The 26,461-nt window shown below is 40.6% G+C and overlaps 1 protein-coding gene across 1 annotated transcript in view; it reads left to right on the top strand.

The window, feature by feature from the left end:
• dst (dystonin) overlaps positions 1-26,461 on the top strand; it is a 318,051-nt gene that overhangs the window by 108,036 nt on the left and 183,554 nt on the right. Inside the window, exons 7-16 of the mRNA XM_034185302.1 lie at positions 2,362-2,439; positions 7,347-7,439; positions 19,200-19,366; positions 19,459-19,571; positions 19,699-19,805; positions 19,876-19,995; positions 20,776-20,871; positions 20,954-21,081; positions 23,829-23,922; positions 24,009-24,163. Of these exons, the coding sequence (XP_034041193.1) occupies positions 2,362-2,439; positions 7,347-7,439; positions 19,200-19,366; positions 19,459-19,571; positions 19,699-19,805; positions 19,876-19,995; positions 20,776-20,871; positions 20,954-21,081; positions 23,829-23,922; positions 24,009-24,163 (1,151 nt within the window). The remainder of the gene's footprint in view (positions 1-2,361; positions 2,440-7,346; positions 7,440-19,199; positions 19,367-19,458; positions 19,572-19,698; positions 19,806-19,875; positions 19,996-20,775; positions 20,872-20,953; positions 21,082-23,828; positions 23,923-24,008; positions 24,164-26,461) is intronic.

The following is a 26,461-nucleotide window of genomic DNA, read 5'->3' as shown; positions in this document are numbered from 1 at the left end:
CATAACTGAAATCACAAATGAGATGAGCAAAATAAACAAGTGATAAACTAAAGATCAAAAACACAAATCGGCTGAACAAAACTAGAACAGAACTGAATAATGGCTAAAGTATGAAAAAGTAAAAAGGAATCAAAGTGACAAAGCAAGATAGAACAGAGAATAAACACATGCAGTGGCCACAGAATAGTGCAATAAATAAAATGAGATAACTGAAGGTAAATAACAAAAACATATGACTAAGGCATAATACAATAAATGTGATACGATCTCGTCATTACTAGAAAAGGTGTCCAGTTTTTTTCTTTATCTAGTGAATGCCTGCGATTTATTTATTTTTTGTGGTTGGCGGGTGACGGACAGGCTTGTCCCTCCAGGGCAGTCCCAACTGATTCTGAGAATGGGCAAGACACCCTAAGGCCCGCCAATGACACTGGTGCCGCAGCCCAAATGGCCCCCCCCTACAAATTGACCCGCCCTGCCTTCACTGCACATGCATCATTTGGGACCACAGCAGCTCGTCTGAGATTGAGTCTCTACACCCAAAGCGATCAAAGGGAAAAATGTCATTATTAACCATCAAATGACAAAGTAAAACCTCTTAAGTCATTCTAAAGTCAGTTTTAATCATAAACGAGGCTGTTTTAAGCGGAAAAAGAGGCGATAATTGTTGAGTCATTACTGACACTCTGAAATGCCATAGGCGCTGCAGCAGCTGCTGTGCGCTCTGATCGGTCCCCTGTCTTTTATGATGAAATAATGCTGAATTCATGTGGAAATGATTGTTGTACAAAAGCTTCAGATATCTGTTGCTGAGATAGATGATGACTGGAGTGCAGTTTTAAGCAGAAACAAGGTGATAATCCATGAACCGCGGCTGACACACAGAAATGACGCATGCACAGTGAAGGTAGGGTGGACCGATCTTTAGGGGGAACAGTTCGGTCGGTGACAAGAATCTGGTCTGGACAGGGAAAAACCATGCGAGGTCTGATTTTTCCAAGCAAATTCAAACCACACACAGAGGTGGTTTGAAATGCAGTTCAAATTCAAATAGGATTTCAAAGCGTCCTCTACATCACCCGCAGCGCGACATAAAGAAGAATGATGTAGTTCTGGAGAAATGGAAGTTGATTCGAGGCGCCTTACCTATGGGGTTGGAATAAGTGGAAAAATTAGAAGAAAACAATCAAAAACAATGGAGCACGGAGTCCCAACTCAGCATTCTCCTCTACTTGTATCGCTTCCTTACAGTTACAAGAAAGTTTGTGCTACGGCTTCAAATAACCATTTAGGACAGAAATAGGCACAGTTCAGTGTGATTCATGTTTTTCTTGTGCATAGCCTGTTACAATATCAGTCAGTATGGACAATATGTCAGTCAGGACACACAGATCAGATCTGGTCACTTGCAACAGGTAAGGTGGACAGTCATTCAGTGAGCTCTGATTGGAATCAGATTTGCTGTAAATCCGATTTGAACTCGCGATGTAAATGAGGTCTTAGTGTATAAGTACCAACAGGAACAAATGTATGATTTTAGGATTTGTAAACATTCTTGACTGATATACTTGATTTATTTTTAAAACGTTTGCTGACAAAGTTAGCAAACTAAATTTAATGGAAGCTATTTGGTCCACCAAATGATTTTCAAAATTAGCTGGAAAGGTATTCCCTAACAAAAAGGTTGTCTTCACTAATTAGCAATTAGCTGATTAGCTGTACTGTACCCACCACTGTTCACATCTAAATTAATTTAGGGCAGTTTTCCTCTGCTGGGTATTTTGGGGATATTCTGCTAAATAAAGCTTCATGAGTGAATGCGATTCACTGAATGAAAGCTGCTGAAAAGTTTTCTTTGTTGTTTTTGCTGCTTTTAGTTAAACAAGGCTTTTCAGTGTTATCAGCTGACAGAGAAGACCAAATGCTGCACAAATGTTTCTCTGCAGCTTGGTCCCAGCTTGGACGCATTTTCCATCTTATTAGATCATGCTGCAGATTGTCCACCTGCATACCCAAAACACATTGGGTACTTTATTGTGAAATTTGCTGTTTTCCTATGACCACATTCAGTTTTTACAGCGCAGATACCTGAAAGCTTACATGATTTTCAAAAGTGGAACTAAATGGTGGAAAATGTTATGCGGTATGGACATATTTAGAATGGACCTGCACAAATGGCTGCTCATGTTGTGGAGAGAGTTTTCTTTCTTTGTGTATATGCATGTGCAGGTCTGTCAGTAGTTGAGCACTTGAGCACATTTGTGGAGAAGAAGCATGTCCTACTAAACATGCCATTGGTCCTCTGGCATTGAGGAGAAACTGATTACACGTGCTGCTTTGCTTCCCTCTGTATGCCCACAGCCTCGAGAGAGGGGGAGGATGCGCTTCCACAGACTCCAGAATGTACAGATAGCTCTGGATTACCTAAAGAGGCGGCAGGTAAGGTTAAGTCTAATTACATTTTCAAACTCTTTTTCTGTATCAGTACTCATGGACAACTGGAATAAACAGACAAGCTTTTTTACTCCTTGCTTGCCCTAATAGCAGGAGGAGGGTAACCCTCAATTTCAAGATATATGAGGTCTATTAGACAATAAATCAACCCTTTTTTTTAACTATATGGATTTGAATGATGTGCGATTCCACTAATCATGCTTGAACCCTCGTGCGCATGCGTGAGTCTTTTCACGCGTGTCGGTGATGTCATTTCCCTGTAGGCAGGCCTTGATTGAGATGTGGTCCCGCCCTCTCAGCTGAATTCCTTTGTTTGAGATGCTGCTCCAGACGGCGCGCGTTGCTTTATCAAAATTTTTTCTGGACCTTGTGAGGAATATCCAAGTGGACACTATTCGAGAAATTAAGCTGGTTTTCGGTGAAAAGTTTAACGGCTGATGAGAGATTATGGGGTGTTTCTGTCGCTGTAAGGACTTCCCACAGAGCGGGACGTCCTGCAGCACTTCCAGGCGCCGTCGTCGGCCTGTTTCGACCTGAAAACATCCTAATTTTAAGCTTAATTCACCCAGGACGTTGTGAGAGAACAGAGAAGATTCAGAAGAGGCCGGCATGAGGACTTTATGCGGACATTCCACTGTTTAAGGACATTTTTTAATGAAAGACGTGCGCGCAAATTCGCCGAGTCGTTTCCATGACGACTCGACGAATCTGTGTGCGCCGTGACAGGAAAAACACCTCCGTGTTGAAAACCATTTGTAAAATTCAGGCGGCTTTTGATGGCTTTCAACAAGTGAGTAACTGAGAAATTGTTTAACAGCTTGGGCATGTTCCAACTTGCCCGTTAAGGTTTCCAACGGAGGTGTTTTTCCTGTCGTGACCCCCCGCGGTCAGGTCCGGCCCGACGTGCGACTCTGCCCGCACGTTCTTTCATTACAAAATGTCCGTTAACAATGGAATGTCCAAATAAACTCTTCATGCCGACTTCTTCTGAAAGTTCTCTGTTCCCTGACGACTTACTGGGTCAACAGAGCCTGAAATGTGGAAGTTTTCAACTTGAAACGGCGAGACGCTGCCGCCTCGAAGCGCAGATCGCCGTCAGGCGCCGTGGGCCGTCCTTACGGCGACACTACCAGAGCAAAACCTCTCATCAGCCGTTAAAATTTTTACCGAAAACCAGCTGAATTTATCGAATGGTGTCCACTCAGTTGTGCCTTACAGTTTTGAAAAAATTTTGATCAAACAAAGCAGCAGTCTCTGAGCCATTCCTAAACAATGAAAAAATCGACGAGAGGGTGGGCCACTCCTCACTCAAAGACTGCCCACAGGCGAATGACGTAACTGACAGGCGTGAAAAAACTCTCGCATGCCCACGAGGGTTCAAGCATGTCTGATGTAATCACACGTCATTCAAACCATATGGGTTTTTGAAAAAAAAATAATAAGGTCGGATACTTTTCTAATAGACCTCGTATAGTAGGAGTCATTTGGTTGTATGTGTGGTCTCCATCATCTTTATAAGGACTGTTTGCCTTGGCCATTCTTGAATATTGATCCAAATGACGTGAAAATAATTTTACACAAGGTAGGATGTAACTTGGAGTGTTTGAACCAGTTCAAATCTGGTTCTGTCCTATGTTGTAATCCTACTTTTAAGTGCACAACGCAGCGCAAATGTCATCGCTAGTTTCCATTTGGCCCAGTTGTCACTTTCATTATCGACGCCCACATTCTTTCAAAACAGAAGTCTACTTGCCCTCATCTGTGTGCCCGTAGATGTGTTGATTTTAAAGGAGGATAACTGGTGAACTCTATGGCATTCTTTGCGTGCTGAACCATTTATTAATTAATCAATATTAATGTGCCTTTTACTGGTGCACCTGTGTCTTAAAGGGAATGGCAAATGTTAAGGATTAGCTCATGATGCCCAGAACAAGTCTATAACAAATTAACTGACTAAATACATGCCCCTAAATGCTCTTGTGCTATGCACTTTAGACAATGCAGCATGGATCATCAAAGTTTTCACGGCATTGTTGCAAATTGGTGAGTTTGTTTTTGAGCAGTCCTACTAAAATTTTGGAGGGTACCCAAACAAACCCCACCTCTGCAAGGTCAAGCAGCTCTCTGTTTATCCTTAACTGAATGAAAATGCAGGTGTGGGTGTTTGACTATTGTACAGATAACAGGAATATACAGTAGTGTTCAGATTAATAGTAGTGCTATGTGACTAAAAAGATTAATCCAGGTTTTGAGTATATTTCTTATTGTTACATGGGAAACAAGGTACCAGTAGATTCAACCAATTCAAACAACCATCAAAATGGATGGGAGAATAACCAGAATGGCAAGGCTCACCCATTGATCAGCTGCAAGATGATCAAAGACAGTCTGGAGTTACCTGTAAGTGCTGTGACAGTTAGAAGACGCCTGTGTGAAGCTAATTTATTTGCAAGAATTCCCCCGCAAAGTCCCTCTTGTTAAATAAAAGACGTGTGCAGAAGAGGTTACAATTGCCAAAGAACACATCAACTGGCCTAAAGAGAAATGGAGGAATATTTTGTGGACTGATGAGAGTAAAATTGTTCTTTTTGGGTCCAAGGGCCGCAGACAGTTTGTGAGACAACCCCCAAACTCTGAATTCAAGCCACAGTTCACAGTAAAGACAGTGAAGCATGGTGGTGCAAGCATCATGATATGGGCATGTTTCTCCTACTATGGTGTTGGGCCTAATATATCGCATACCAGGTATCATGGATCAGTTTGGATATGTCAAAATACTTGAAGAGGTCATGTTGCCTTATGCTGAAGAGGACATGCCCTTGAAATGGGTGTTTCAACAAGACAATGACCCCAAGCACACTAGTAATGAGCAAAATCTTGGTTCCAAACCAACAAAATTAATGCCTCGCAGATGTGAAGAAATCATGAAAAACTGTGGTTATACAATTAAATACTAGTTTAGTGATTCACAGGATTGCTACAAAAGCAGTTTGAACATAATAGTTTTGAGTTTGTAGCGTCAACAGCAGATGCTATTATTGTGAACACCCCCTTTTCTACTTTTTTTTACTAATAGCCCAATTTTCTAGTCTTAAGAGTGTGCATATCATGAATGCTTGGTCTTGTTGGATTTGTGAGAATCTACTGAATCTACTGGTACCTTGTTTCCCATGTAACAATAAGAAATATACTCACAAAACCTGGATTAATCTTTTTAGTCACATAGCACTACTATTATTCTGAACACTACTGTAAGTGGGAGATATTATGAAAGTACGTTTTAAAAATGATTTTGGATTTGGCAGTACTGTGGATTAGTTGTTAGCAGTGTTGCCTCACAGCGAGAAGGTCCTGGGATCGCTTCCCAACTGGTCCTTTCTGTGCGGCGTTTGCATTCCTTCCTATGTTTGTGTGGGTTCCCTCCAAGTACTTCAGCTTCCTCCCACTTCCATGCACATGCAGGTTAGGTGAGTTGGGACTCTAAATTGACAATAGGTGTCAGTGTGAATGTGTTTATCTATCTGTACATGACCTTACGATAGTCTGGCATCCTCTTCAGAATGTACGTACCTCTCACCCAATGACTGCTGGGATAGGCTCCCCGGTGACCCTCAATGGAATATGCGAGTCCAGAAAATGGATGGATAGATGAATTCTGGATTTGCATCTTGATTAAAATGTAGTCAAATGCCCCTTGACCCATGGTCTACTTCAGTACCAAATCTCTTTAAAATTGGTTTGTATATTTTAGACATATCCCACTGACAAATGTTATCTCCTTGGCAGAAGTAACAATTCACATCATAAAACATGCTATATTACTGTGTTAAAAAAGTGAAACCTAAAATAAACAAAAAACAAAAGCAAAAAAAAAAAAAAATATATAAACCTGGATCTACAGCCTCAACATTAAATTTGCTTTTCCCCTTCCCCAAGGAGCACATATTCACTAAATTTACTAAACCTCATTAAAGCATATTCTGCTAAAAAAAAAAAAAAAAAAATAGAAACAAATGGCAGTGGAAATAACCACGTTGGCACAAGTCACAACATACATACATTCTGTGAGGTAAAAGATCAGCAGCTAAATCATAAGTGACAAAACGGTCCCATTCTCTATCATACACTTTTAGATGCGTGACATGCTCTGTCTGCCCTGATGAAATGGTTACTGTGATCTGTAATAAAAGCATCTAAGGAGAATTGACTACAAATCCCAGCAGTGGGGTTTCTTGACTGTCGTCCCTTCCCCCACCGCAGTCAGGATGAGATGAAGAGAGCGGCCTGGCAGAGCCAGATGTGATGTAAGGCTTCAGACAAAGGATTTGTAGATGCCTTCAAATGTGTGGCGCCGTTGTTTGAAGTATATATATCCAAAAACTCACATTTCCTCCATATTCACATCAAGGCAAAGAAAAGAAAAACCTTTGCCAGTTTAAGTCCCCCGCTTCCTGCAGGTCTTTGATGATAAATATGAACAATGAATATGTTAGGACTGGAGGAATAAATCAAGGCTTCTTAATTACGGCCAAATTAATACTTAGTGTTCTGCTTGTTGTGTCATGTTTTATGTGAAAGTATTTGTATGTATTAAGAAACAGGTGTAGTAGGTATTATGACATTTAATTCACCTCATCACTATGACAACTATGGTGATTCACCACACAATACAATTGTGCCACCTTGTGGTTTTTGGTAATATAATGGCGTATTGAAACATACTCCTGGAATATGAAAAAAAAAGACATTATTATTTTAAGTTTTTATGATTTGGTGCTGTATAAATAAATTGAACTGAAAAATTAGAGCCAGGATTTATTAAATTAAGAAAAGATTTGAAATGTGTTGACTTATTCTTTTCAGTGTCAAAACTAATTGTTTCTTGTCATTAGGTCAAACTTGTAAATATCAGGAATGACGACATCACAGACGGAAACCCGAAGCTGACCCTGGGATTGATCTGGACCATAATCCTACACTTTCAGGTCAATTTTTGTTTTAATTTTAATCTGGACGTTGGTCATACACATTTTATAGGAAAGTAAATATCTCCACTGTCAGTTAAATACTTGTATTTCTGTGCATAACAGTCACAAGCTAAAGTCGGTTAAACTTGTCTAAACCTGTATATACTGCGCATTGTTGATGCTGTGATATTAATGCTGGTGTTTGAAACTAAATTGTACAGTTGTGTGTCCAGTGATGTGATTAGAAAAAAAACAGTGTCATTACGCAGATTCATAGATTTGATTGACACAGTAGAAGCAGATCTCCCTTAAAATCAGGCTTTCATTTCCTTTTTTATTGTGCTTTTTATTTATTTTGCTTGAGTTAGTACATTCGTTTTTTCCAAAGTGATTTACAAATGGCAGCAAATACAATGTATGTCTTTACATAATTTATGAAAACAGCTTTTCTACTTTTAGCCACAGAGTCTTCAAGTTGTTTAGTATACGTTGGAGCTTAATGTAACCCATTTATTAGATATTAAAATGGAATCTATGTTTACTAGTCCGACCAGTACACCAAATCAGCTCAAGTTGTAACTTGACAAGTTACTATTAAGTGCGCTTTAAAATATGTGACTTTTCATAGTTTTTGTCTCTGAAAGCAGAATAATGTGACTTGATGTGCTTAGTTTCATTTTTGAATTGAAAGGTAATGCACAGTATATCTTGTTTAATGACACAATTGCATTTTATATAATTTTCATGATAGATGGGAACCACTGGAATGACTGTGTCAACTTACTTTCTGAAGACTCAAATATGGAGTATCAATTGCATTTTGAGGAAACATCAGTTGTGACATATTGGCCATGTGATGTGCTTTCCTGGGCATGATTCAGCATGCAAGTGTCCAAGTGTAGAGGACTGGGAAAGGCCAAGGGTGACACCCATTTTTCACCTGGTTATGGCAGACAAATGCTTTGTTTCGAGAGGTATCAGACTCGGTGATCACAGTTGGCAGGACACAAATGCAGAACACAAACTTACAGCTCTGTAGGCTTAACTCTTTTACTGGGTTTGTGGGCAGAGGTTGGTACATGGTAAGACAGACAGGAGCAGAAGTACAAAATCATCAGGCTAGAGGTGTGGTCGAGGAAGGCAAGCAGGTGGTCAAAAACACTATGAGGCTAAATGAAGCAAGGCAAAGATACAAGAAAGGGGTGGAAAGAAGGCTCAATGCGCATCGATCTGGTGAAGGACTAGAGCATGCCGTGAGTCTTAAATACACCCAGGTGATGAGCTGAAAATCAAGCACAGGTGTTAGGGGAAGCGACCAGAACCGGGGTGTGGTTAGACAGAGGGAAACGCCCACCACCAAGAGACAGATAGAAAGAACCGACAGCACACAAAAATAAAACAAAAAGGCACAATAAAACAGAGCACAAACCCAAAACCTGACAAGAGGTGGGGGTGGTCCGGTTGTCTGTCTGAGTGGTTGCCCTGCAGCATCCATGTGTTGTATGCGGTGACGTGGTGCACTGCAGTATGCTCTCAGACTTGACCTGCATGGTAGCTGAATTTCCACATGGAGGTCTGTGGCAGTCCATAATAACAAACATTTTACTGTTAAAACAGTTTAGTTTAGTTGATTAACAAACAACTTTAACTGATTGATGCATCTTCTCGGATATTAAAAGCAGCTCCCCCCCCGTTTCATAATATTGTATATGGAAAAATCTATGTTTTGGACCCTTTGTTCAGTAAAACATTCAAATAAATGGCATTAATGTCGAGCAAATTATAATGTCCATTTTTTGTCTTTTTGTAAACTAAACTAGTGGCTTAATGGTGTTCTGTGCAGAGACATAAGAAGTACCACTCCCTCTGTGCTATGAGCTTTTCTTTCCTATGATTACATGTTTGTTCTCATCACATATAGTGCATGAGATTTTCACTTGTGCATGTCTGTCCTTCCCTGTGAAATTGCTGCCCCTCCCTACATTTTTAAAGAGAAAGCAGTATTTACACCTTTCTGCATAGCTGTCGATTGTTTTCCCTCAAGATAGAGAACAGCAGCAATTTTCCAGAAATGCATCCGAAAAAAGATTAATGGCTGTGACCAAGAGCGCGATCATGCTAGAATCCACATACATCTTTTTCTACATAAAAAGCCCTTAAATCTGTTCAAAGTTTTCAACTGCTCTTCATTCTGCTCAGTGCAAAGGAAGGAGGAGAGGGGAAGTTTGAGGAGGAATGGTGGTGGAGGAATACTTTGTTTACGTGCTGAAGTGTGCCACAAGTGTGAAATCTAATGGTACAATATTGATTCATAGCTTCTTTAAACTGTGATTCTTTGCATTCTGTTGATTTGCTTGACTTGTTAGTGAAATATGTAATTGGGTTCAAAAGTAAAAATCAGAATTACAATGATGATGATGGTGGTGAGGGTGATGGTGGGTGTTGTTCTTATTATTTTTCTGTTTTAATTGACAATGTTAAGGTAATTTCATTTACAACAACTGTTGTAACCATAGAACAAAAATTTGTACAAAGTTACAAATTTTTACATTCACCCGTAGTTTTTTTCAAAATAAAATGCTGCAGAATGATATGCTGCTAAAAATTACACTGTGTTTTCACATTGTGTACTGTTAGGCAACAGTACACAATGGTGATGGTCCCTTTGATATTGTGATTTTTTTTTTCTCAGAATTGTTGTTTGTAATTTCCATTTGTAACTGTTGGCCTTTGTCATCTGAAATTTCCAGCAGGCATTTAGCTTCTTCTTGTGGACAGAGATTTTCTTTCTTTTTTTTTTTTTGCTGCCACATTTAAACAAGACTATAGCATAGTAAGTACACAAGAACTGTACTCAAGACCCCCTTTTCAAGTGGATCTTGGTACAGTTCTTTGACCTGTGCTCGAATATGGTTCACACTACCTGAATTTGGGGTCAAGTGTACTCTGATCCAGTGTCCCTGGTGTGAAAGCCACCTTAAAATAAGCTGTAAAATTTGCTTATGATAGTACTTTCAGCTATTTTTGTTTGTTACTGAATATTTTGGTGTTATTGTTTGGGAAAATTCTTTTCTATTTTACTGCTGGATAGTGATACAAATCATGGATTAGTGTGTGTGTGTGTTGTGTGTGTGTGTGTGTGGTGTGTGTGTGTGTGTGTGTGTGTGTGTGTGTGTGTGTGTGTGTGTGCGTGCGTGCGTGCGTGTGTGTGCGTGTGCATGTGCATGGAGGAGACCAAGCTCTTGCAAAGTATCTAGTATTGATCCAATATCTGGCGGCATTCTTTGTCTTCCTCACTCTCTTTCTGTCTTGCATTATTAATAACTGACACATTCCACATTATTTTTTTGTGAGAAATGTAAGCATTGCATTAGGCAGTCTGTCAGACTGCTGGCACCAGTGAAATAACGGGGGAACACACAACATCATTTTCCCTGGAATCAGGTTATGCTAACACGTAGTGTTGATGATGAAGTCGACACCTACTGCTGTCAATCTCATACAAGCCCTTGAACATTTGATCCAGCAGTAATGGACCTGTGTCTTGTTGATGTGTAAAAATACCAAGGTACTTCAGGAAACACACTGTACGTCAATCATGCTGTACTGTGTGTGAAACACTGCATTTTTGTTGTTCATAGTATGCACAATTGTACAGCAGAATGACATATGTGAGCTCAACCTTGTTTTTATGTTTCGTGCATTATTCGGCCCTGGCTGGGATTGATCAGATTAAGTCTGATTAGCGTGGTGATAACAATAGTGGGGTCATTTTTGATTAAGTAATTTATGTTTGCACCTCTTTTAAAACAGTTGTTGCAAACTGATTCACAATAACAATAATTTATGAAACACAGTACCATTTACACAGTTCATAAGAGAAGTAATTGGCTTTGTGGCAACATTTCCCACTGATTAAACAGCAACGTGCACTTAGACACATGGCGCACAGACTTGCACCCACTGTTTACCTCGTATTTGCATCCGCCATCGAGATAAGGACCATAATGTTTATTTTAATTCATTGTGAGATGCTCACAGTGTGACATTTCTCTGCTAGGTTATTGGTTGTGTCCTGACTTATTATCTGTGTAGCTGTTTGTCATGCTAGCACACATTAGTACACAAGTTTTAGTCATACCATTCAGTATTACTGATAAAATTTTCTAATATTAACCTAAAAACAGTTTTACATAATTTGCCTATAAGCTACTATAGCTAGCTGAATACTGCAGTTTGAACTCTGTTAGCAGTCATGTCTGACCTTGAGGTAGACTTTAGTAGTGTTGACATATTGTTATCATGTGGTACAGTTATTCTCCTGTGGGGTATCTACTTATTTTATTTTTTTCTCTGTAATCTGTGCCGCCCTTTGTTGATGTATTATCTGATAATTGTTTTATTGGATTTATTTGTCATGTTTTATCTGCTGAGTCACTTCCTGGTCAGAACAGTTCTCATATTTGAATGGTCACAGTTGATAGTATTTGTTTAAACTGTTTAAATCATTCAAAATAAACCCCGTTAGGGTGGTCCTGATTTTGCAAAGTTTTGAAATTTAATGCTCTAACCCTCTGAATAGGATCCAATTGATGAGAAAACATACTGTGAGAATTTTTGTTTGTATAAATTAATTTTTAGAGGTAGCTCAAAAGCATTGAAATTTTGCTATTTTCATGCTATGTAACGCTATACTTCCTGCAACCAAACTCTCTAACCAAACTGGCATTTAGCCATCAGCTAGCATCCAGTCACATGTTGTGCTTTCACCCAGAGAAATACTTCACTACCTACAAATTGATATTTTTGGAAACCTGTTTAAGTGGGTGGTTTCACCCCTATTTATACCCTTGAGATGAAGAAGATAGGTTTTACCCATAACACAGCGGTGTCATTTTCATTATTGCTCTGCTGAGAGCTACAATCACGTGGGTGACGTCTGTTTGTGCATTTATGGTGTTTGTGCTGGATTAGCAATGCCAGGGAAATGTTTCAAAGGTCAGGAAGCATTCCAGTGTCAAAGGAGTGAGAGAGAGTGAGAAATGCAGCGAGAGAGTGGCTCAGCAGTTCTCATTTATGCTTCTCTTAGCGTCAACAAGAAGGAACTCTCATGGTCTGACAGTTTTAGGTTATGTAAATGCTTTTCCGTCAGTGGGATTGGGGAGTTCCAGATCAAGTGTGAGTCATTCCGTTCTTGACCTGAAAATAGTTCCACTCTATCGAGGAGAAAGTGACTACATGAGTGACAGCCATGGGGAATATCGCTGGCTGTGTCCGGGTCCCCAGAGATGAATGTGATGTTGACCTGAAGAATGCGCCAATGAGGCCTGGATCTCAAGAGCTTAAAGGTCGCCGTCACCACTATTTCCAGAGGAAGAGGAAAATATCTGAGGACGTGTATCCCTTTGAATCCCTCAGGATTATTGAAAGTGAAATTAAAAGTGGGACTGCATCTGTCAGTGCAGAACTTCAAGATGGGAGCACAGAGGAGAATTGGTTGGGATTTAATGGCTCATCAGATGTGAAGAGATGTCTATCCAGTAAAGACGGCATCAGTACAGGTGTTGAAGTGCCTGTTTTTGTTCACAGACATGCGTGCAATCAACTTTATGGTAACGGATTTGCAACAAGTTTTGAAAGATTTTCTACAGACCATGCAGACAGAGATAAAAGCAGGTGCTCTGTTGAAGGAGGATTTCATTCAGTTGTGGATAGACTGTTTGGCAAGATCCTGCTACAACGCCAGTTAAGGAGGACACTTAGCTTTAGTTCAGTGGAGCACATGTTACGAACTCTAAGGGGTTGTGGTGCACTTAGAAGTGATGAATTTTTAGCCAAAATTATTCAAAGCTCTCAGGCACATAGGATTAAGAGGAGGAGGACATACTCCTGCTCTGGTGACATTGAAGGTCTCACAGGCCCTGCCAAATGTGTTCCCACTCAGCATCAGGTAAACCAAATAACTGATTTATACAGATTAATTTGAATGAATGTGGTATTATCCAGTTTGAAACCTGTTTGGTCCAAAGCTTCAAACTCAATTTTAAAGCTTTATCTGTTTGTGTAGATAAAATGATCCCAGTACTATTTATGTGGATAGCTAACCCCTGTATAGACCTTGATGCCCATTGGTGTTGGGGAATTTTCCCAAATTCCATAGCACAAAGTGCAAAGACAGTCTATGACTCTTCCTTTACAGGATGCCAGTGTGACATAGATTACTTCCCCAGTCAAGGTCAGTATCCATTTATCACTAGGTGGACTGGGACAACGCACATGAAGTCTTCTCTCCAAGGACATCAACATGTAGTGTGAGTGGAAATCAAACTAAGACACTTAGTCCTTGCCAACCTAATATATAATAGATGTTTACAGATGCAGAGAATGTAGTGTTGACTTGCACTGACACCAGATTAATTCACCTTCTGAACACTTTTGAGCAGGTAATCATCTCTGTGCCACATTCCCAGTAAAATCCAAAATTATTTCTTGGTTGCTCCTCCCCAGACTGGTACAGTTTGCTTCTTATGCTCAGTAAAGTGCGTTGGATAGTATTCCTCATTCACATTTAAATTCCATGTGTAGACTCTGACAGAGGACCCCAATGCAGAGAACTAGAGCATAGTTGAGTAAAAGCTGGTTTTATGAAACCAGTAGCAGTTAGTAGCATCACAGTGCCAACAAACACTTCAGTAGTCTTTGATACAGTATACAGTTCTCTTGGTCTCTTCTACAGGGAGTATTGAGGAACACGGATTATCAGTCCAATTGGTGAGAGTGTTCTAAGAGAGAGGAGCAGAAGAATAATTCAGAAATTCCAGCAGAAGTTCAGAGCACAGTTTGTAAACATAACAGGTGACCAAAATCAGGGAAAGGCAGGCAGAAATCAGCAAACATGGAAAGGTACTATCATCAAAAGCACAAAGGCATATTCAAGGAAATAATGTGAGAGAGCAGACCTAAAGCTAGACAGTTGTTTTAATGGACAGTAAACAGTTAGATACAGAAGTGCAGCGACACATGAACCTGGAAAATTAGAAACATTAAGTTAATTTACACAAAGAGAACATGGAATGGATGTCAGAATAAGAACATGGGAGAAAGTCTAAGGCAGAAAACCAAAAGAGATCACTGAGAGAAGCAAGGACATTGGAAACTCACAAAATCGAACTAACCAGAGACCAGAATAAAAAAAGATTAACATGATCTGTAGCACCATGGATGATAGGATTGTAGTTGGGTCTGTGAGATGGTCTATGTCTGCTGGTGCACATCCAGTAATTTAAAGGCTATTGATGTAATTGAATTAAAGGTTGTACAGAAAGTGATGCATTTCTGTGATTCAGTCCTCTTCCAAGATGATTCAGATCTACATTCCTTTACATATGGTGCCACTGTGGCTGATCTTGACATTTAAATAAGAGTGATTGAACTTGGGTTCATATCAAGTAGTCAGCATTGAAAAATCACACCATCTAGGTATTTGAGTCTGGGGGACAGAATTTTTTTTCTTTGTTTCCATTAGGGCCCCTTCATACATAGTGTGAAGTTTGGTTGAAGTGTGCATGAAGCGTGTAACGTGTAAAATCGTCCCTGCCTCGTACGCCTGTTGCTGTAACTATTTACACACACCGGTAGCTGAAAGACAGAGTGTGCGCTGTGCGAACCCACCGATCCCTCTCGTGGTAGGTGTCGGCCAGATTCCATCTGACACACACGAACATCTAACACCGCTTGTTTGGCACTTAAAAAATGTGTGGCCATTTGCACTCTTAGCACGACAACAGTTTGCAGACAATCACTGTTGTGCTGGCAGTGAAATTTGTCCAAGTTCCCCATGAGTGTGGCTTTGGTGTGTACACTGAACTGACAGCAGGTGTGGCCACCGACAGAAGCAGCTGTGGAGATCTGTCAATCTGGACATCCCAGCTGGACAACATGTACTGTGTTTGGACAGACATGGACTAACAACTGCCCACTGTGATGCACATGTCTGTTTGCTGTCATTACGTGGACATAAATAAAAACATATATCCCTGTGGGCTACAGTGAGTGTGCACACGTTCCCTCGCTGCAGCCCATTGACAGGCTACTCCCAGGCTGAAACGTACCGTCAGGTCAGAACACACAGTGGGCAAGCTGACTTTCACATCACCCACATGAGCTCTGTTCCATATGACACGGTATCAGTTCTGGCGTGCCATCCACATGCGCCAGCGAACTGCTTCTCATTCTTGTTTCATGACTGTATGTCTGTGACCATGGGTCATCTACAGAGGAGCAGACGGATCATATTTGTATTGCCCGCTTGATAAGAGGGATTCAATATAAAATGCTGTGTTTTTTATGGTGTATGGTTTTATTTTTTTTTAATACGTTCATCTCTTTGTTGATGTCAGGCATTTTCCCCACACCATTTACAGGCCAGTGACGGTAGCTCAGTGGTAAAATTTCGTGTTGGCAGTCAGTAAAGTGCAGGTACAAATCCCGTGGGTGGTATGTTTTGCTTTATTATTATTATTATTATTATTATTATTATTCCACATCAGCAGCACGATGTGGTTCCACAAGTACCAGCTGATTTTATGTTTTATTTATTTGACATCAGCGGCGGGATGTAGTGCACCTTGCACTGTGTTCCTGCTCGAAAGACACCGTCGCGTGCACGAACTCTTGCACCGGGATCATGCACTCCTGACTGTCAGCGCAATGTTTCGTGGTACGCTAATTCAAACTGTTTTGTGCTGTTTCACCGTATTCGACCAAATTTCGCACTATGTGTGAAGGGGCCTTTAGTGGTGTCCTTCTAGACTGAAGTGTCTCTTTGACAAAACGGAGACCTTTTGTTTTGTCCCAAAAGATGGAATTTACTTGGAATTTTGTCTTTACTTTAGCTTCCTCTGCCAAACAGCAGAATTGGGCAACAGCTCTGAAATCGACCATTGAAGCTCCGTTTTTGTGTGTTTGTGTCTTTTTGTAGATGCTATACAGTAACTAAAAAAAAATGATGGCCAGAATATGACATTTTATGTGGAGACGGTCAATCCTTGGGTTAGAAAAGATATGAGCAAATTAAGTTGTTGACACAAGTGCCATGATGTCAGAGCAAGCACACCAACACAGTAGTCAAACACAAAAGCACTTTTGTCAGTGTTGATGACGTCAGTGGGATGTGTAACACTTAGCTGTGGCAGATTGATGGCTTCTTTCAGGAGATGGACAACAGGTCTGCCTGTTGGTAGTGAGGACCTGGACCAGGACCAGAATGTGACCAGAAGTATTGCAGAGTTGTGACCAGAAGTATTGCAGAGTTGAGGAAAAAAGAGGTTAAATGACTCCAGCATACTTCTCACCTTCATGGATCGGTATGAAGAGAGGTCATGATCTATAATTGTGACAAACTGACATATAGAGATCATGGTTACCCACTAATGTGAGCTAGCATGCCGTTTGTATACATCCTGGACTTTTACCATGTGTGTTATGGGTCACATTTTGGTATTGAGGTTTCATCTCTGTCTTATCCTGTTTGTTGTGTTATTCTTCGAATTTTAATGTTATTCTCCGTGTTATCTTGCTAATTCTCCTACAAGTCTTGGGCTTTTGCTTCAGTGCTTCTTCTGTGTTCATTTTCTGTAGCTTGACTTCCTGTTTTTGGCCTTCCAGTTTCATATGTTACTGTGCTTCCATGTTTGTTTGTTTTTTGTTTGCGTATTTAGCTGCTGTTAGAGCATTCCCTCATTGTATAGGTTCGTCTTGCTCTCTCGCGTGGTTATTCCAGTGGTTATTTCCAGTGGTTATTTCCAGTGTTTTTGCCTTCCTGTTACAGATCTTTGCTGCTCTCCTGTCATTTTGGATTTATTATTGGTATGCAAACTCTTTGTTATACCCCCATTACACATACGCCGACTGAGGCCGAATGGTATCAGAATGACACATCCTGCCTCAATTATGAGGTGCGGTCTGAAGCCCAACAGATGGCTGTCTTTGAGCAGTCTACATATTTGGTCCCATTTGCTCGGCTGTTCCGAGTGTGTTGCACATGTTCAAAACACTCTTGGCGCCATCGAGATGGGACGTGTCACAGGCTTGGTGCAGCGCCGCAACGTAGATGAATGGGATGTTACCGCTGTAATGTACGTATTATTACATGTTCACCCCCTAAGTCTGTAACAGGTATGGCAGGGCACACTTGCTTAAAATGCTTATCTGTATGTGCAGATCTGATCACATGGTGGCCAGATAGAGAGGTCTGATTGCACACAGCACTGGGAGGGGCCTGTCAGCTGATCACAGCGCACTGACAGCTGGGTGACAGCTCAGTGCACACATTACAAACACAGAATCGACCACCAGGACAGTTATATAAATGATCACAGCAATACATATATACGCAATTACATGAGTCGCCCTGAGTTGTATTTATTTGTACAATGTGTGAAGGAGCCCTAAAGGACAATTTGTTGTGAAATGTTTGTAAATAAAAAAAGCTAATGATATTGGTAGCAGTTATAATAAAAAAGTAATGAACAACTAATGAGTAAAAACATGTTTTGAAAGTCATCATAAAATTGTAATAGTATCATTAAGTATTCGTATCGGTACTTGGTATCGGCGAGTACTCAAATGTAAGTACCCGAAAAAGTGGTATCGGTGCGTCCCTATTTCAGACTGTAACCTTTTGGGATGCATTTCAGTGACAGCAAGAATGGGGCTTTATCAGATTCAAGATCTTGCAAAAGATTAGGCAATCTAATAAGAATGGCAATGCAAAAGTTGAGGCCGTCAATTGAATCAGGTACTGTAAGCAGAGTTGTTAGGAGGTATTGCTGAGACCATGACTGACATGACAGGTAACAGTGATAGAATGAGAACACATTTTGAGTCACTGGCGTGAAAAAATATTTAATTTATTCCCTTTATTCAATTTCTGTAACAGTGGGCACTGTGGCGGGCAAACAGTTACCATAATGTCCAGATTATAAGTCATGTTTTTTTTTACTAGTTTGGGAGGCCCGGCGACTTACACTCAGATCCAACTATAGTGATGAGCTTGTTTTACATAAATTTTTACAATTCCATTCTAGCTTTTCTTTCTGCCTACAAACTTTACATTCTTAAGGTATTATGATATTCATTAACTTTTATTTATTTATTTTAACAAAGCATGTTATTTCCTCTTTAAATGAAAAACACAACATTGAAACAAGTATTTGTAGCTGAGCAGATCTATAATTTAGATGTAATAATTCAGTTTGATATTATAAGGTTTATAAATTAACCGTTATCATGATCGCAGTCATCGCACCTTCTTATCCCGTGTTTGTTTTTTCTTTGTTGGTGGACCTTTGTGCTATCAAATGCCATGTTAGATTTCCTTCGAATTTTAGGATACACATTACAGGAACACAAAGCAAACAGTATTCTTGAGTGCAGAATGATGTCATGGTGTCCAACTGTGATATGCACTTTGTTTTAGGTCATCATGGTCTTTAAAATATGTAGTAATCTATAACTTAAACCCACCTGTTTGTCATGTTCATTTTTTCAAATGTCAGCAATGCTTTCTGTGAAATAATGATTTATGAGCAATAAAATGTTCAGCAAATAACACAAAAAAGTAACAAATACAACTTTTATGAATAACTGTGACATGTATAATTTCTCAATATGAAGTGCTGTAGATTAGTTTTTGTACCTGTGCCATTATACTGGATTGTGTTGGAAAATTTTAATTTTGGCAACACCTGGTAACAGCTTTGTGTTCCCCTTTGGCAGATCTCAGAGATTCACGTGATGGGGGAATCTGAGGACATGACAGCCAAGGAGCGGCTGCTGCTCTGGACCAAGCAGATGACAGAGGGCTACGCCGGTGTACGATGTGAAAATTTCACGACCTCCTGGAGGGACGGCAGGCTATTTAACGCCATCATTCATAAATACAGGTGATGGCTTCATTTAAGATTTTTCAGGTTTTATGTCTCTACATGAATTCCTGACTTTGAAGATCTTGTTTCGCTCATGCTCTCTTTCCCAGGCCGGATTTGGTTGACATGAGCCACGTGTCCATACAGACCAACCGATCAAATTTAGAGCACGCGTTTTGTGTAGCCGAACAACTGGGGGTGGCTAGGCTGCTAGACCCTGAGGGTGAGACAAAAACACAACAGTCCTGTCAGATTTCACATCTTTTAAAAAACATTTATTGTAACACTCAGATTTTTATGAGTTAGGCTGAGCCCATTTCTGATCTTTTGTTTTCGACTTTCCTTCTCAGACGTAGATGTTCAGTCTCCTGATGAAAAATCAGTCATCACGTATATATCAACACTTTATGATGCCTTCCCTAAAGTACCCGATGGTGTGGATGGCATCAGTCCCAATGTAAGTGATAGCATCATCAGGGATTCATCCCAGCCTCAGCAAATCAGCTAAAAAGTGTTTGTCTGAACAGGATGTCGATATCAAATGGGTGGAGTACCAGAACAGGATCAAATACCTCAGCCAGTGGATCAAACACAACGTGGACGTAATGTCAGACAGAGCGTTCCCCAACAACCCCGTGGAAATAAAGGTAGAATTTCTCAAAATGTTATTAATGTGCTTTGATGCCAAAGGATAAATTCTAAACATAACTTTCTGCTTTCAATTATTTTTTAAGAAATGCATAATGATAGCGGCTTTTATTGTCTTTCTGCTGGATTTGGTTGCTTCTAACACAAAACAAATGTCATGCAGTTGTTTTAAAAACAAGAAGCGAGTACTGTGGTAGCCCATTGTTCAGAAAAATTAATCTGTAGATGTTTGTTTTTTCCCTGGAGGGATTATTAAAATAGCTGACAATGATAGAATATGGAAATAAATCCCATGGAAAATCAAAATTATGACATAAAAAACTGAAAATTTAACTTTTATGTCATAAATAAAAAGTAATTTTTACATCTGCATTGCTGAAATGCAGCATAGAAATAAAAAAAATAACCTTTTTGAGATATTAAGTCAAAACTTGTATCTTGTAAGTCATAATTATGAAATATAAAGTAGAAATTTTTCAGTTCTATCAGAATTTTGAGGTTCTGTGTATTCATGCCATCACATCATTCCTTAATTATCAGTTTCACTCTCTTGCTCTCAATCACAAAATCTCATTGAACTTTATATTAACAGTGGGCCAAGAACAGAACCCTGGGGTACTTCATATTTTACTACAGAAACTTGAAAATATTGTTTCTATTTTCACATGCTGATTTTATCTGTTAGGTATGATCTCATCCATGAGAACAGACCAGAAATGCTGCCTTTTCAAAAATATATGAACAATGACATTTCAGGTAATCTCCACATTCTCTTACAGGCACTTTATACACAGTATTTGCAGTTTAAAGAACATGAAATCCCACTGAAAGAGAATGAGAAGACAAAAATTCAAGATCTCTATAAAATGCTTGAGGTACAGTTACAATCTCTTCAACATTGCAGTATTTCTTGTTTTGATAGTGAAAATAATTTTCTTGCATGTGCATGTTTGGCAGGTGTGGATAGAGTTAGGACGGATTCACCTGCCCCAGGGCCATCACCCGAATGATGTGGAGAAAGAGTGGGGAAAACTGATTGTGGCTATGCTAGAAAGAGAGAAGTGCCTGAGACCTGAGGTGGAAAGGTATGTGGTTACACTTTGCCTCACTCGGCATAATGTGATTTTAACATCTAATTCTTAAAATATTGACTGAAGCATGCTTAAACTGTTCATATTGCTGCCTTTCTTGGTAATTTAATGTGTGACCATTGCTTGTATCAAAATTCATGGCTTAATGTTTTGTAGTTGTTCATGATGTTGTGACAAAAAAATGAGGCTATTTACAGGGATTTGAAATATAAATAGTGCATTTTGTAGGTTACTTTTAGAAATCACTCATTGATAGCATCTGCAGTAATGCTACATGAGTCAGCATATTTTCTAAAAATCTCTCCTGAGTTCCTTTATTGTATAACAGCCTCATGTCTGTAGTGAAACTTACCTATTGTCAGATAGTTGTGCTTTTGGTTCAGATTTCATTGTACTCTTTGCAATGACAACACTAAATTTTCCACTTTCACGAATGGCAGTGTTTTTAAATTTTATATATATTTTATTTATTTTAAATATTTTAAATGAATATTGACAGAAAAGGAGGCATTGTTAGTTTACCTGTCTGGAATTGATTATGTTCATCTTAAATACTGTGAACAGGGCAATTTCTCCACCCCAAATGAGTGATCTTTCTAAATATAGCAAATCTTACACCAATAAAAACAGTTGTTAATGATTTCATTTTTCAATAACTAGTTCAAGGCCCATTTTCAATTCTCTTTTGTACCCCTTCCCCTTGGCCCTACCCCTACCCCTACGCCTATGCCTTAAAAAAAAAACAAACAAACACTACAACTGTTCACTTATTTAGAATTTAAAGCCAAAAAGGAAATATGCTGAAGGCAGCTATTGCACCTACCATCATTTTTAACAAGTTGCTGAGCCAAAGCAACAACAAAACATCAAATGTCCAACAAATGCACTTACACACATCTTAAAAAGAACAATATCACACAGTCTGCAGTGTTCCTCAGCGCAGACAACTGAAAACAGATAATTTCCCAGCATCAATTAAATGCAAAAAATCCTAATATTCAATGACATAGAGAACAATAAATAACCAAGAGCCAAAATATCAAGTTCTCTCTCTCTCTGTCTCTGTCTCTCTCGCTCTCTCTCTCTCTTTCATCACAACAGACAAAATCCAGTTTCGTCTTTGTTTTATTTAATTATGCACTGTATATGTCACCCAGTGTGTAATACCTGGTACACACACACACACACACACACACCATTTTGTATGTATACATTTTCACTCTTGTAACAGGCATAAATGCAGGCATAGTGTAGTATAGTATAGTATAGTACAGATATTCAAACAGTAAGGCATTACATCTTAAGTGTTTCCTGATGTATAATACAGTATAGATGTACTTAAAGATCAATAACTTCACATTTGGCTATGTCAGAAAAAATGGAGCAAGTCCAGTTCTCTCTATTGTTGATGTGCTGCCATGTGTAACAACTTCCATATTGTGACCCATGATTTGCTAAGTTGAAAGGTTTCCTTTACAGCAGCCAATGGAACAGTGACCGGCTTGATGAAACATGGTATCTGTTGACCTTATATTATATATATATATATATTATATATGACCTTATATTCAAATAATTGTCTTTCTGTAGCAATTGTTGGGTATTGCTTTGACCTTATGGGGCTTGAACATATGAACTACAAGGTAAATGATTAAGCAGATCATATTTAATGAATAACAATACCATACAGACCATAATCACCTGTCTCACAGGCTTAAACCCCCGTCACATATAGGCCGAATGAGGCCAAATTGCTTCAGAATGACACATCTGGCCACAGTCGGGAAGTATTGAGGTGCGGTCTGAAGACAAATGGACAGCAGTCTCTGAGCAGTCTATATATTTGGTCCCATTTGCTCGGCTGTCCCGAGCATGTTGCACAGTTCAAAACACTCTTGGCGCCATCTATGTGCAGTTTTTGCGTCATCTGAATGCAATCTACATATTCTGACGACATCACAACAGCATGTGAAATGATCTGATCATGGTTGATTGAGCTCTGAGATTGATCGTCACGGCAAAGCCTGCTGGCATGTTGTGCCACGTATGTCCACCTCCACTGGACCCCGGCCAGGGAGGGCAAAGGAAATGTTGATATGTAATAACATGTATGTGGCACTGTGCATGTGTCAGAGGCTTGGTGCAGCGCCCCGCAATGCAGCTGAACGGGATGTCACCGCTGTAATGTACATATTATATGCTCACCTCCTAAGTCTAAAAAGCAGTTAAAGTTTGGCAGAACATCATGTAGTCATGGCAACTTTTTTTTTCAGGGTGGATTTCATTTGATACACACTCCTCACCTGGTTGTGATGCTGTAAATATGAGCAAGGAAAAGTGAAGTCATTCAGTTGGTTCTGCAGGTTTGAAGGGCAGATAGAGTCTGGGTGAGAGAAGGATTCATTATGTTAAGAAATATACTGCTGGTTAATCGGACAGGAAAAGTTGTGGCGGTCTGCCATGCTGAATAGCATCGTATTTGAGTGGGTTTCATCTGTAAGCTTCACAGTAACAGTACCTTCACCAGCTTAACCTCCACCGACAATATCTTGACTGCATCTAGTATTGGACCGTTACGTAGTAAAAATTTAGTCTTTCTCAACATCTTCTCTCATGGATCCAGGTGAGGGGGCATAGTGCATGCTTGTTTTTCTTTTTTGTTTGTTTTGTTTGTGAAAGAAAAAAGTCTTTCTGTAAATAATGGTGTCTAAGTTTGTTGTTTGTCATTTTGATTGTTATAGGCTTGAGATGTTGCAACAGATTGCCAGTAGAGTACAGCGGGCCTGTGCCAGCGGTGAGGACAAGGTAGCATTGGCTCAAACTGCCTTGCAGTCTGTAAGTATTGTACTAGCTCAGTTTGTTATATGTGATCAAATCCAGTTGTTTGTCTGGAGTCTCATTTCTGTTTATGGCCTGATCAGGATGCAAAGAGGCTTGAGTCTGGTATCCAGTGCATAAATGAAGCTGAGGTTGCCGGATACCTTTTGGAATGTGAGAATATTCTCAGACAGCAAGTGTTGGATATCCAAATTCTTCTGGATGGGAAATTCCCCTTTGCAGATCACCTAGTCCAAAGGTACAATATAAATTGTTACATGTCTTTCTTGCAGTAATTAGTTGGCCATTAAACATAGTCTCTCAAAATGAACACTGGTTGTGTGGATTTATAACTGTGTTATTTGTATTTTAAAACACAACAGTCAGAAAACCAGTATCAGGGTTGGCTGGTGAAGCCGGCTGGACACAAATGCAGGACGCGAGTACACAGCTCAGTGGAGTAAAAGCATTTACTTGGTTCGGTAGCAGAGGTCAGTACACAGATAAGCAGTCCAAAAGAAGCAACAGTAACAAAATCATCAGGCTTAGGCGTGGTCAAGGTACACAGGCAGGTAATCAAAAACACGATGAAGCAGTCAAGGCAAAAACACAAGGAACTGAGCTGGAAAGAGGCACAAGGCACATCGATCTGGCGAAGGACAGAGACAAACTGTGAGGCTTATAAAGCACCTGGGTGATTAACTGCAAACTCAGAACAGGTGTGTGGAGAAACTCCCAGAACCAGGGTGTGGTCAGACAGAGGGAGACACCCACCACCAAGAACCAGGAGAGAAAGGCAAGAAACAACAGGACAGAGAAAACCCAAGCAGAAGGATAGAACAGAAACAGAACAAGAGACAGAATACAAACACAACCCAAAAAACCAGGAACCTGACAGGTTCCCTTCCCCCCCAATGGCCGACCCCCGACAGCCCAGGAGCAGAAGGGTCAGAAGCATGAAACTCACGATTAAGGGCGGGGTCCAACACAAACCGGGAGGGAATCCAGGACCGCTCCTCGGGGCCATAACCCGCCCAATCCACCAAATACTGGAAACCACGACCCTGCCGCCGGGAACCCAGAAGGCGCCGCACCATGAAGGCGGGCCCCCCATCCACGAAGCGGGCGGGAGGCGGGGGATCGGCCGGCGGACTCAAAGGCCTGGACCGCACAGGCTTCAGGTGGCTGACATGGAAAGTAGGGTGAACCCTCATGGACCTTGGAAGGCGGAGACGGACAGAGACAGGGTTAATGATCCTGGATATCGGGAATGGGCCAACAAACCTGGGAGCTAGTTTCCGAGGCACTCCACGCAGTGGCAGGTGGCGAGTGGAAAGCCAAACTCGTTGTCCCAGGGCGTAGGAGGGAGCGATCGACCATTTGCGATCCGCTGCGGCCTTGTATGCTTGTGAAGATCGCAACAGGGCTCTCCGAGCCCGCTCCCAGGTTCGTCGGCAACATAAGATGAGTCCCAGAGCTGCAGGTAACGGTGAACATAGATCTGTGGAAACAAACAGGGATGGCTGATGACCAAAAACCACATGAAAAGGTGAAAAACCAGAGGCAGACGTAGGTAGGCTGTTGTGGGCTAGTTCTATCCATGGTAACTGAGAGGACCAAGAGGCACTGGGAGGCTAGGATTCGTAGACCCTTTTCAAGTTCCTGGTTGAGGCGTTCTGTTTGACCATTAGCTTGGGGATGGTAACTGGATGTGAGGCTGGATGTGACCCCAAGAAGACGGCAGAACTCCCTCCAAAATTGTGAAACAAACTGAGGACCCCGATCAGAGACAATATCCTGCGGCAACCCATGAAGCCTAAAGACATGAGTTAACAGAGCCTCAGCTGTTTCCTTGGCTGAGGGGAGCCTAGGCAAAGGTACAAAATGCACCATTTTGGACAGACGATCCACAACAGTCATAATTACTGAATTGCCTCTTGAAACCAGCAACCCAGTCACAAAGTCAACAGCGATATGTGTCCATGGTCGGACACGAATGGGCAGAGGTAACAGAGCACCCGCAGGAGGGCGAGTGGAGGATTTATGCATAGCACAAACAGAGCAAGCATTAACATATTCTTGGACATCGGTTAACATGTGCGGCCACCAAAATCTCTGCTTTAACACAAACATGGTTCTCTGGATACCTGGATGACATGAGAATCGACTATCATGTCCCCAACGGATTACCTCACCCCTAAGAGGGGTCGGAATGAATAATTTGTCGGAGGGGCAGTCTGAGGGAACTGGAGTATTAACTAGCGCTGCCCTTACTTTCGCTTCAACATCCCAGGTAAGTGCTGACACAAAACAGGTTTCGGGTAGGATAGTTTCTGGATTAGGCATGGAATCAGAAGAGTCACCAAGATGGGAAAGAGCATCTGGCTTCCCATTCTTAGACCCTGGACGATAAGATAACGCAAAATTGAACTGGCTGAAGAATATGGCCCACCTGGACTGTCGACCGTTAAGCCGTTTCGCTGTACAGAGATAAGCTAAATTTTTATGGTCGGTCCAAACTAGGAAAGGCAGCTGTGCCCCCTCCAACCAATGGCGC

The sequence above is a fragment of the Thalassophryne amazonica genome, chromosome 13 (assembly GCF_902500255.1).
Source record: "Thalassophryne amazonica chromosome 13, fThaAma1.1, whole genome shotgun sequence".
Classification (NCBI taxonomy): Eukaryota; Metazoa; Chordata; class Actinopteri; order Batrachoidiformes; family Batrachoididae; genus Thalassophryne; species Thalassophryne amazonica.
This window is presented reverse-complemented; position numbering and strand designations above follow the sequence as displayed.